The sequence below is a fragment of the Octodon degus genome, unplaced genomic scaffold, assembly GCF_000260255.1.
Source record: "Octodon degus isolate 3935 unplaced genomic scaffold, OctDeg1.0 scaffold00065, whole genome shotgun sequence".
Lineage (NCBI taxonomy): Eukaryota > Metazoa > Chordata > Mammalia > Rodentia > Octodontidae > Octodon > Octodon degus.
Genome location: NW_004524641.1, coordinates 7,754,574 through 7,767,373, shown reverse-complemented (window position 1 = coordinate 7,767,373; position 12,800 = coordinate 7,754,574). Strand labels below are relative to the sequence as shown.

Below are 12,800 nucleotides of genomic sequence, written 5' to 3'. Positions count from 1 at the left end.
GGCGGGCGGGGTGGGGAAGGCACTGCGGAGTGGTGGGGGGCGGTCCAAGGGTTACAAGTCCAATCTAGTAGTGAGACCCCGAACACCCTGTAGACACTTCTCTGAAGATACAAAATAATTAAAAAAAAAAAAATTACAGATACTTTGTATTGCTCATTGCTCTCCAACAATGTTGCATAGACATTTCTCAAGCTAATGTATAGTTCTGCAAAGTTTATTTATTTTTAATGACATGGACAGACCAGGCTGGCCTTAAACTTGGAACAGTCCTCCTTTCTCTGCCTTCCAAGTGCTAGGATTATAGGTGTGCACTATCACACCTGTCTGTTCTTCATAATATTTAAATAGTATTCTAAATATTCTATTTTAGGGTGCAGTTTAAGTAACCTCCTGTTTAGATTGTTACTCAGTTTGAGGTATTCGGAGCTGTGGTACTTGTTGTCACACAAAGTTAGCATACTTTTCTGTTTGTTTTCTTGGAATATATTTTTGGAAGTAGTATTGCAGGGTCAGAGAGTACTTGCACTTTTAATTTGATGCTAGTTACTACTGCCTACGAGAAGGGAATTACAGACTGATAGACTGGTTATTTTAGGTCCAGTTCTGTGCTGTCATGCCATGGTACTGGTGCTTCAAGAAACACAGGTGTAGAAAGCCACGGCAGTGCTTTGTGTAGGTACAGTGTTAGAATTGCACATATTGAAGGAATTTTGTTGCTAGACCAAGGGAAATGAAGTATTTTTATTTGCAGCTTGGACTGTGTGGTATTTACTTTGAAAACAACTCTCTTCTTCCAGCAGTTAAACCATGATGCTGTGTACATGTTGGTAATTTGCTGTTTATGACAGTTATAGAGCATGATCCTCTTTTAATCTCAGATGAGTGACCGAGGAGGTGGTGTCCCTTTGAGGAAGATTGACAGACTCTTCAACTACATGTATTCGACTGCACCCCGGCCACGAGTGGAGACTTCTCGAGCAGCACCCCTGGTATGTGATCCAGAGACAGCGAATTGAGATTCTGTGGATCGCCTTTGGCAGCTCAGCTAGGTGTATAAGGTGTTCCACAAGGAGGAAGGGAAGTGCTTAGAAACACATACTTGCCTCAAAATTGAAACAGTCTTTAGAGCGCTTTTTAAAAAATTGAGATGGGCACAGGAAAGATGACTGTTTTATTAGAGTTCCTGCTGGTGAGCTTGATGGTGAATTCCTATGTTAAACCATATCGGGTGTACTATTTGTAATGTGAACAATAACCTCGTTTTAATAGTATTTGATTACTATATTCTGATATATTCTTCCTGCTTTCTTATTTGGTACCAGGAATTCAACTCTGGGCCTTGCACTTGCTAGGCAGGCACTGTGCCGCTGAGCTACATCCTCGACCTGACATTGATGAAATTCTTTTTTTTTTTTTTTTTGCGGAACTAGGGATTGAACTCAGGCCCTTGAGCTTGCCAGAGAAGCGCTTATTCTACTGAGCCAACTCCCCGGCCCCTGATTAAATTCTTAATGTTGGCTTTTTTCCTAAAATATTTGTAATTCGAAAGATGTCACATTCTAGACTTAGAAATAAGATTAAAATTCTGATAATGTTTTATCACCAGTGTGAAATAGACTCAAATTGTAATGGTTTTGGTGGTGCTTTTATTGAGCTTAGTGTCATCTATTTCCGGGCTTACAAAGATCAGCTTTTGAATTGACTATACTATCCTTACCTCCAATCTCACAAAATAGTACTTTGCCGAATCTCTATCTTATAGTTCTAGAAGAACTCCATTCCTCTAGGCTTCACAACTTCTGCATATTCATTGTTGTCAAGCTATAACCTGATGAAATATGGTATAAGAAGGATCTATTTTAGACCCCTTTCTAGGAAGTTACCACAAGAATGTTATTCTGATACTTTTCCTTGTGACACTGCACACATTCTGGGGCTCTCATCTTGCCAAACGTTTGAAATAATTGAGGAAAGTGCTTCATTTGAGACTTGCAGCTTCCATGAGTGGGAATCTGTGTGCCAGAGACAGGCACATGATAAGCCTAGGCGTCTTTCTAGAATTTTAGTTTTACTGTAAGAAATAGAGAGAGGGAGCAAGAAGAGAGATGCTGGGTTGGTAGGAAGCAGGTACTGTGGAATTTCTGCGGAAAGTAGCATCGGGAACTAGCCTATCTCTGGAATCTAAGCTATTTCAGTTCTTTATTCTGCCACATTAGAGAGGTGTGTGGCTTTGGGAGCCCAGTACTGACTTCACAGTCTCCCAACTTGAAGAACGGAGTTATGGTGAGAATTAAATGAATTAATGAATATGGAAATGATTTTATAGTACCTAGCTCATAATAAATGCCATACAATTACTGTTTTAGGGTATAGGATTTATGTGAATTTTTAAGGAAATAGAGGTCGGGCATAGAAAAGGCTCCCCTAAAGCCTAGATTGAAGGGATAAAGAGAAGACAAAGTGAACAGAACTTAGAAGCAGGAGAAGTTCAGAGAAACCTGGGGAATGAATGCCTGCCTTGTTTTCCTTTGGCCTCTGTGGGCTGCCTCAGTGGCAGGACCCTCAGGAAGCCAATGGCATGGGAATCCATTGACATAATCCATTCAGCTCAGCCTGCCTGGGCAGAGAAACGTGTGGAAACTGGATAGTTAATTTGGAGAATAAAAAGAAACTCTGGTTAGAAAAGTTGAGCAAGAATTGGTTGGAAGGTAAAACCAGTTCAGAGGTTTGTTAATAGCACACTGATTCCTAAGTCCAAGTACACTCTTAATATGCTGTGTAGAATGTCACTGACCATATAACTTTGTAATAGAAACCTTTTTACCTTCATTCTTATGTTTTGTTTTATATTAAAGAGTTAGGGTTTATTTGGGTAAGGACAAGGAACTGGGGGCTGGATGAAGGCAGACACAGAAGAGATCTGTTTAAGGAACCTAAAGGCTGGTGATACGGTTCAGCTAGATGAGAAAGTGGGAGGCAGGCACTTGATCTTATCAAGTCTTGAAAGCTCTTTTTAGAAGCTTAGCTTTTTATCACTAAGGAAATGAGTTGGGAGAGTTGGGGTGGTGGTATGCTTTGAAGATTTTAAGCAAGGAAGTGACCTGTCAATGAGAATTAAGAAAGTAGACCTGAGATAGATTACTTCCGGCTCAGGACACAAGCTGGAAATGCGTGGCGTGACGTCATGAGATACACCTATTAAGGCTGCAGCAAAGTTTTTTCTACTCTTGCTCCTAAAAAGAGAGAATATATTTTATATAATATTACCAAAAGGATACTCTAGAGCAAGCCAGTAAGGAAAAGCAATCTGCTTTTTCTAAACTACCAGAAGTCATGTTATAGAAAGAATGAAGAGTTATATGTAGTCATAAAGATGAGCTAATGTATTATTCAGCTAACTTTTTTTTTTTTTTTTTGCAGTACCAGGGATTGAACTGAGGACATTTTGCTTGCCAGGCAGGTGCTTATGCCACTGAGCTGTCTTTCTGGCCCTTCAGCTAACATTATTGACACTTAGATGTTAGCAAGTCTGTCACATGTGGGCTTAGGTAGCCCTGGGGAGAATCCTAGATGAATTTATCATAATTAGAAAAGTATTTAAAGAAAGAAAAGTATTTCCGTGTGTGGCTGAGTAGGGTGTTGTTTTTTTCATCAAACAGGCTGGTTTTGGTTATGGATTGCCCATATCACGTCTGTATGCACAGTACTTCCAAGGGGACCTGAAACTGTATTCCTTGGAGGGCTATGGCACAGATGCTGTTATCTACATTAAGGTAATAACCAGTGTCCTTGATTTAACCACATTTTTTTTGGTGAGAACAAAAATGCCAAATTTAATTATAAAGAAATTTTACTCTACCTCATTCTGTTTGAATACAAAAACATTTACAAGCGATCTTGCTTGTTTTGGCAGTTGATCCTCTTGATTGTGGAAACATGCTTACCTGCAATGATCAGGACTGTGGTTGGTAGTTGGAATAAAAATTGAGGAATCATAAAGTTATATGCCATGTGTCTCAGTTACTTTTCTCTTGTTGCTGGGACAAATACCTGACACCTAAAATGAAAGAAGAAAAGGTTTATTTAGCTCACAGTTACTGGAGGTTTCAGTCCATATTCAGCTGGCTTCAAGGCAGAGTGGCACATGGCAGAGAGTAACAGTTCATGGTAGCAGTGAAAAGCAAGAGCAAATGGGAGGAGTAACAATGGCAACAATGGCACAGAGAGCAAGTCTGTCTCCCTTAGTTTGCATTCAGGCTATGAGTCCCAGGCTGGGTGCAGCACTCACACCCATAAGCCCAGTGAATCATGAGTTAATCACAAAGTCTAGAAGTCTGCCCCATGACTGCATGAGGCTTTGGGGGGACACCTAGACATAAACCATAACACCATGCATATGTAATTTCATCCTGAAGGATATGAATGGATGTTGGTCCACTCAATCTTCTAATGTGTATAGGGGTCTACGTGTTATCTTTCCTGTACAAGTTATACTCACAATGTACCATTTCAGTTTTTTTTAAAACAAATAACATTGTGTGTTATCCTTTGGGAATTTTTTGTAATCCTTTGAAGGTGTCTTCTGACTGATTTGACAGCAGGTGATTTGTTGTTGTTTGTATTTATTTGCGTTCCTAAGGATTGAACCCAGGGCCTTGGTGCATGCTAGGCAAACATTCTGTCATTGAGCTACAGCTGTATTCCTTAATTTTCTAAGTTGTCCATACTGTGCTCAAATTTGCAGTCCTCCCTTCTCTGCCTCCCATATGGCTGAGATTATGGGTGTGCACTGCTACGCCCAGCTTGATAGCATTTTTGTGTGTATGATTTTTCCTCATGAATCCTTCTAAAATATTCATTATTTTCAAAGGTACCCTCCCCGTGTGTGTGTGTGTGTGTGTGTGTGCGCACATGCACATGCGCTTTATTATAACACTTAATTGTTAACAGCTATAGTGACAGATGTCAGTGTATAAACAGATTTGAGAACAAGCACAGGTGACTTAGTAAGCATTTAGCTTACCTGATGGGAGCAGAAGCACTGCTGATACGTGATGTTCAGTGCACTTATGGGGAGCTTAGTATATTTTGCAGGAATGGAAAATCCCTAGCTAAGCCACGGACTACTGGTGCCTATTTAGTGATGCCTTTTGCTTGTTCTGACCACTAGATGGCACCAGTTTTATAGGAAATGCTGGAGAATTTGAGAAAAAATAAATTCATCTGAAAAAGAGTAAGTTCTTTGTAGATAATACTTGCTTTTCCTTAACCATGTCAGTAATGAGGAACTTAAAAATGGCAACATCAGTGAAATTTTTTATCACCAAATGTGACAATTTTATCTAGCCTATAAATCAAATTCAACAGTATATTAAAGAGAACACATAATTGAAAAGTTTTAGTTCCATTTCGGGGGGGGAGGGGAAAGGCAATAATTTTTTTTTTTGGAACCAGGGATTGAACTCAGGCCTTTGCACTTGCCAGGCAAGTGCTTATTCTACTGAGCCATCCAGGGTCTTGCATGTGTTAGGCAACTGCTGTGCATTAGTGCTGTGCATTAGAATGTAGTTTGTCATAGTTTGCAGTGATTTACAGAAAGATGAAATAGAACTGTATTAATGGTAGTGACATATTGAAAGCATGAAATCATGCATAATTCAGCAATCAGATGTGAGATCATTAAAATTGATGACTTTAATGACAGAAGAAAACACAGTTGTTCACACAAAAGCCAAGATGCCATAAACATAGTTTTATATTTACCGATTTAAAATTAAATTAAATTAATTAAAATTAATTTAAACATACATTACCATCACACTAAGCTACATCCTCAACCCTTTTGTTGTTTGAAACAGGGTCTTGCTGGGTTGCCCAGCTGACCTCTGCAGTCTTCTGCTTCAATCTCCTAAGTAGTCAGGCTTTACAGGCCTGTACTGTCCCACATGGCTGTTAATAATAGTAAGATGAAAGGGGCCGGAGAGATGGCTCAGTAGAATAAGCGCTTCCCTGGCAAGTGCAAGGGTCTGAGTTCAATCCCTGGCTCTGCAAAAAAATTAAAAAAAAAAATAATAGTAAGATGAAAAAAATATTCAGATGAGTTTTTATGGCTGGGGAGATAGCTCAGCAGCATAAATGCCTGCCTGGCAAGCACAAAATCATGAATTTGATCCTCAGTACCACATGCCATACCAGCCCTGGAACCCTGGGGGCACCATGCAGGCCTCTACACTGGGTATGGTGGTACACACCTGTAATCCCAGTGCTTGGGGAGGCTGAGACAGGATCACTATGAGTCTGAAGTGCAGAGCAAGACCCTGTGTTAGATAAATAAATAAATGTAATTTTTTTTTTTTAATTTTAGGGAAGGGTCTACAGGGTATTCAGGGTCTCACTGTTAGATCAGATTCAGTAGTGATCCACCTGTTTACAGCCTCCCAAGAGAAGGGATTACAGGTGTGCGCCACCACGCCCAGCCTCAATTGCTGTCTCTGTACACCCCAGGGGCGGGACCAGCACGGCAGGCCTGGGGATCAAACCCCTGGTCTCTGCACCTGCTTACAGGCACTTTAATCTGCTGAGCTATTTGGCTGGTCCTATAAATGTTAAGTTTTTAAACATATAGTCATTATCCTAAAAAAACATTTTTACCAGTAAGTTATTAAAGTAGATATCATTAGATCTATATACATATATTAAGGTTCATATGTCCATTTTTTATGCTTTATACTTAGCTGACTTTTTCAAGTATGTAACTTCTGGTCTAGCTGATGCTTTCTAAGAGGCATCTACTATACTCATGTAAAATTTCAATCCATTGTGATTAACAAGACAATAGGGCTATTTAATTTGCTGTGATCTTTTTGCATATGTTGAATATTTTCTCAAAAAATTAATTCCTAAAAATGCAGACTCAGAGGTCCTTTTTATTTTCAGGCTCTGTCAACAGAATCAATCGAAAGACTCCCAGTGTATAACAAAGCTGCCTGGAAGCATTACAATACCAACCACGAGGCTGATGACTGGTGTGTCCCCAGCAGAGAGCCAAAGGACATGACAACGTTCCGCAGCACCTGATGCACTTGGGACACCTGCAAAGTCCAAGTGTGGATTTGATGTTAAATTTGGAAGAGATATTGTTCAGAACTGTATTATACCAAATGCTTTGTGTGTCATTTTCACAAATAACTCTTTTGGGTAGAATAAATGGAAACTGAATTCTATTTGTGCCTGTTAAACCTCCTAAAGAATAAGGGTACACCTATTTTACATGTATATTTGCAAAATTAATTGAACATATTTTTTAAACAACTGTAATTTGGTCAACTTTATTCTTTATGGTCGACTTCAGAACCTTGGAAGCCTTTGGATTTATATAAGAAGTGGGTACTTTTAAATGTATATATGTTTCACTTATGTCTTCTAGAAGCATTTTCTAAATAATACTTATTAGCTGGTTAGCTGTCTTTCTGTTATTTGGAGTTCTGCCATCTTTTATATAGTGCTGATCAAATGCTTTTCATGTTTATCAGTGACCAACTACAAGTAAAGTGTAACGCCGGTGTAGGTGTAGAAACCAGCCTTTCAATATTTACATCTGTCGTCTTAGGTCTGAACTCAGTTGATCATTTTATAATTTGATTGAAAAAGATGTTAATGGACGAGCTTCCTGTGGAGCTAAGGCAAGATCATGGCAGTCTGATCCAAGGGCAGGTGTGATTAATGCAAGGAAAACGAGCGTAGGAGGCACAAAAATTACAGAGGATAAATTTAGGGCAAAGCATCAAGTCCCCAAAACTGAATTAATTGCTGAGATTATGTGTGGGAGCTTTTAAAAACAATAGGGTTTTTCTGGGTCCTGCTTCAGATATAATCAGAACCCCTAGCACTGGAGCCCAGGGATCTCAGTTTTTAAAACATTTCCAAATATGTGTGTGATTTTTGCTTGATTAGAACTTCTCTTTTAAAGTGAATAGCTCTGAAGTAACAGATCCTTAGGTTTTGGTTTCTACTTATTTAGAGGTCAGATTTCTAGACCCTTAGGACATAAACTGATCTCAGAGTTGGTGCAATTAGATGTATCACTAGAAGCAAGAGAACAAAACACTGTAGGAGAATTATTTGGCACCAAAGGGTCATCTTGTTTTTAGTTTAAGAGACAAGAAAGAACATATATTTTCTTAAATTGCCTAAATTCTGTTGTCAGGGAAAACTCAGCTTGTGTTTATTACAACAATCTTTTACATTTGTATGGTAATTTACAAGTACTTTGAGATAGTATTATAACTTTATTGGTCTTCAAACCAGAATGCTAAAGGGCAAGTGGTACAGAGTGACCCAGAGATGCACAGAGCTGGAGCCAGGGCCCAGGCTGTCTCTGCTGATCACACCATCCTGCAAGACCAGGAGGCTGTGAACGTCACTGCTCATCTTGTGAGATGGTAGGGAGGTTCATTAGAACTACGCATTTTACATATGTATCAGATTGTCACACCATGCACCTTAAGTAGGTACAGTTTTTTGACAAGTTAAATCATATACCTCAAAGTAGAATTCTTGTACTTGTTAGAAAAAAATGTAAATCTGCAGATTTGGAGGGGATATTATTCCTGGCCCTCATTTAAGAGAAAAGGATTATGAGACTCACAGACTGCCAGTGACTCAGGGCTTCATAGCTGATCTGACTCAGTGCTGAAAAAGGTACGTCCCTTCCCTCAGCTACTACTGTTTCTAGCATAGACTTTATGGAAGCCAGTAGACTATATGTTAGTTCAGTTCATTACAGTTTTCTTGTATGGATGAGACATTTTGGAATCCTTTGAATTAAAATACTCTTTCCTAAAAAAAATAGTTGTACAACTAAACTTGATCTTTTTACTTATGAAATAGTCTTTCCTACCCCAAGAAAATTGTTTTTTCTAAATAGTTAAAAGCTAAGAAACAATATTTTCAAAGGAAGTGAAAATGTTTTCCTTTGGCTTTCTAAGGTTAACACCTTTCCTTTCTACTTTATTATTGTAGTAATGGATAAAAATAATTCTTGGAGAGCTTTTTCCTGGTTGGTTTCCTCAGGAAGGGTTTTTAGTTTCTTGAATACACTCTTTTGTCTACCGGCATTAATGCTAGGCAGGGAAAATATAAAACTACATTGAAAGTGAATGCTGACTTTTATAACCTGGGCAGTTAGTGAATGTGCCAACATTTTTAAGGAAGGGATAGCAAAATTCTTCTGCCCGATACTTAAAATGCCTGCTGGCCTTCGATGTCTCTATACCTAATAATGATTGCTTTCTTGAACTGTGAAGTTTTTACATTAAATTTCAGAAGTGAAAATCTAGCTTCTTATTTTGTAAAATGTCTTCCGTATGGAAATAAACAGAAAACATGAAACTAATTTGGAAATAAACTGAATCAACTTAGGTTTTTAAAAATTATGCCTTTTAAACAGTCTCACATCCATAGACTCACTATTCTGTAAACATTCAAGAACTTGTACTAAATCTTAGGATTTTCAGTAGAAGAATTATTTGAAAACTTTAAATCTTATTTTTCTATATAGGAGTTGTTTGGAATTTAAATTTCTGATGTGTATTTTGGGAAGAAGGAGGTAGGATTTGTATGGATTGTCCTAGCTCTCATTATCCAGACATCCCACAAAAGACCATCTTACTGCATACAGAGATTGGTTGTGTGACTTTGAAAACCTATAAAATTTGAAATTTGAGTAACTTTTACAATATGAGTAGTTGTAGGAAAAGCCTTAATTGAATCAGCACTCCTCTATACCTGCACTGGTTGAAAGTCCTAACTCAACTTCTCATCAAAGAGCATCCTGTGCTGCTGCCTTGCTAGGATATGGGCACAACAGCTTCCCTCTGTTGTTGAAGCCAGTAGTTCCTGAGCAGAACTCCAGAGAGGGGAAGAACAGTTAGTTTTATGGTCCCACTGTGGTTCTGTAAATACCTAATTAGCGTGGAAACCAAGGCAGTGACCAATTTCATTTGTATACACTGAAGCTTCAGAGGACAGGTAATCAGGTCTGAGTTAGGTGGCTTGCAAATACGGTTTTGCTGGAGGTACTTTTAACCATTTATGATCAATTTCTTACCCCAATAATTAGTATTTTGCAGTACTATGAATTGAACCAGGACTTGTACACTCAGCTACATCTCCAGCCCTTTTTATTTTTTATTTTGGGACAGGGTCTTGATAAGTCCCTAAGTTACCCCAGTTGGGCTCGCACTTGTGATCGTCCCTCAGCCTTCCAGAGTGCTGGGATTACTGGCATGCACCACTATACCTGGCTCCCCAATAATTCATTTTGTAGTTAATAGACTTTTTTTTTCCAAAATTTTATTGATAAACAGCAATGAGACAGTTTCAAATCAAATCGGAAGTACAGTTTCAACAAATAACACACTGCATATATTCTTCTTAGTGGTTAATTGCTGTAAGGGTTTTTTTTGCAGGACTGGGGATTGAACTCAGGCCCTTGCACTTGCCAGGGAAGTGCTTACTCCACTGAGCCATCTCCCGGCCTAGACTTTAAAAATAATACTTGTGAAGGATTTTTTTTTTTCACTCTTAAAGAATACTACTACCTTGATTAGTTCTAGCATTACTTTTTATCCTTCAGTGAGAGAGATTGAAGTTGGGGCCTCTCATGTGCTAGGCAAATGTTCTTCCAGCCTCTCTTGTAATTTAAAATCTCAACCTCCACAGATGGCAAGGAAGATGTGCTGAGTGCTTGTGTTTGTGGAGGTCCACAATCTTGAATGGACCGTATATTTTAGTGAATCTCTGTGATACTAGTCTTGCTTCCTTGTGTCTTTGCTTCTGCGATGCAGATCAATACCTCAAGACCTCAGTTTTCAGTTAAAAACATTGCCCTGGCAACAGGAAGCAAAGCCCTGCGCAGTTTCCCATATGCTGGCATGAGCTATACCATGTGTAGCCGGCTCTCAGTGAGCCTCGCAGTTGTCATGTTCCTGGTACAGAAACAGTGTCGGAGCTATTAGTGGCTACAGTAAAGTCAGGGTCTGAGATTTTAATGCTCAGAGGTGGCAGAGATAAAATCAGTACAATAAGTCCCCAACTTAGGAATGAGTTCCATATAAAAAGAACATTAAGTTGGATTCATTCCTAAGTCCAACAAAGATGATAGAGAACACCTGTGAAAGTTTGCCGCTTAAATGTTTGTAAGTCAGGAACTTAACAGTAGTGCTTTTTTTTCCTTGCCTTTAAAAAAATATTCTTACTAAAATCCACATAACCTGAAACTATTTTAAAATACAATTCAGTAACATTCAGTACACCCACAATGTTGTGCAACCACCATTTCTATCTTGTTCCAAAACATTTCATCATCCCAAAAGGAGATCTTGGACCCATGAAGCAGTGGTAGTTTCTTTATCATGCCAGTTTTGTAGCATGGTTTGGGTATCATTTTTTGGAATTTATCCTGGAGTTACAGTATATTGACATCATTATGTAAAGGTGGAAATATGGAAAGATCAGTGAGGGCTGGCGCATCTCACATGCTTTGGTTTACTGGAGACCAGGACCTATACTGCTTGGCTGGCTTAAACTGCATTTTCGAGAAAAGTATGAACAGCTGGCATTTGGAAAATAATCATACACTATGTAACATTCCCAGTTATATTCTCAATGGTGTATAGAAACTTCCCGCACTAACTCATGAATATACTGTCCCCAAAGGAGTGTTTCAAACCAGCCAGAGACAAGCAGCAACATGATTATTATTACTCTTTTGAGTCTAAAAATTAAACATTCTAAAATGATAACTGCATTTTTTTTTTACAAGTGCTGAAATAAAATCAAACAGTTGTCAGAATATAACTGGAAAAGTTACATAGTGTATGATTATTTTCCAAATGCCAGCTGTTCATACTTTTCTTGAAAATGCAGTTTAATTTTTTTAATCTTTTTTTTTCCTTAAATGTTTCCTTTATTTATTTTTTTCTTTTTTATGGTCACCTCAGCCCACCCTGTGGGCGGGGCTGGCATGGCATGTGGTGCTGGGGATCGAACCGAGGTCCCTGCATGCTTGCCTAAGCAGGTGCTTTAGACCACTGAGCTATCTCACCAGCCTTCAAAAATGCAGTTTAGGCCAGCAAAGAAGTACAGGTTCTGGAGGTCTCCAGTAAACCAAAACATGTGAGATACGCCAGCCCTCACTGTTGGTAGAGTCGCTGCTGCCACCTCACCCTCTCACCTTGTGCCACACTCTGTGTGATTCTCAACCACTGGGGTGGAGTAACACAGGGAAGCACTGTGTGGTTATGAACCCAAAACTCAGGCTATAGGGAAGAGGTTGGTCCAGCTCAGAGCAGAGGCTGACCCTGCATCTGGCTGTAGCAGGCCAGTCCTAGGAAAACAGGTTCAGGGCAGTGGGGAAAGGCAAAGAGCAGTGGAGCAGGGGACTTATAAGGGGCAGCTGACACTAGAATCTAGAATTTCTAGATCCAAACATTCCACCACAGGCAGTAAATAACACCACGAGGTGTTTCTTGGACAATTATCTAGAAACAACAACTTAAAATGCTTTTATTTTATTTTCCCATAATTTTATTGAGAAACAAATAGCAATGAGACGGTTTCAAACCAAATTGGTAGGACAGTTTCAATAATTAACAGTTGTATGCATTCTTCCTAATGGTTAATTGCTGTATAAGATGCGGATGTGATATCCTATTTACAAACACTATTAGACCAAATCCCTCTATTCATTAAGAGAATGTAACTATATATCTATCCTAACCACTTTGAATACACAGATA

The 12,800-nt window shown here is 39.0% G+C and overlaps 1 protein-coding gene across 1 annotated transcript in view; it reads left to right on the top strand.

Annotated features, from left to right (window-relative positions):
* Pdk1 (pyruvate dehydrogenase kinase 1) overlaps nucleotides 1-7,983 on the top strand; it is a 45,176-nt gene extending 37,193 nt beyond the window's left edge. The window contains exons 9-11 of the mRNA XM_023719197.1: nucleotides 879-989; nucleotides 3,660-3,773; nucleotides 6,937-7,983. Of these exons, the coding sequence (XP_023574965.1) occupies nucleotides 879-989; nucleotides 3,660-3,773; nucleotides 6,937-7,077 (366 nt within the window). The 3' untranslated portion in view covers nucleotides 7,078-7,983. The remainder of the gene's footprint in view (nucleotides 1-878; nucleotides 990-3,659; nucleotides 3,774-6,936) is intronic.
* The last annotated feature ends 4,817 nt before the right edge of the window (nucleotides 7,984-12,800 follow it).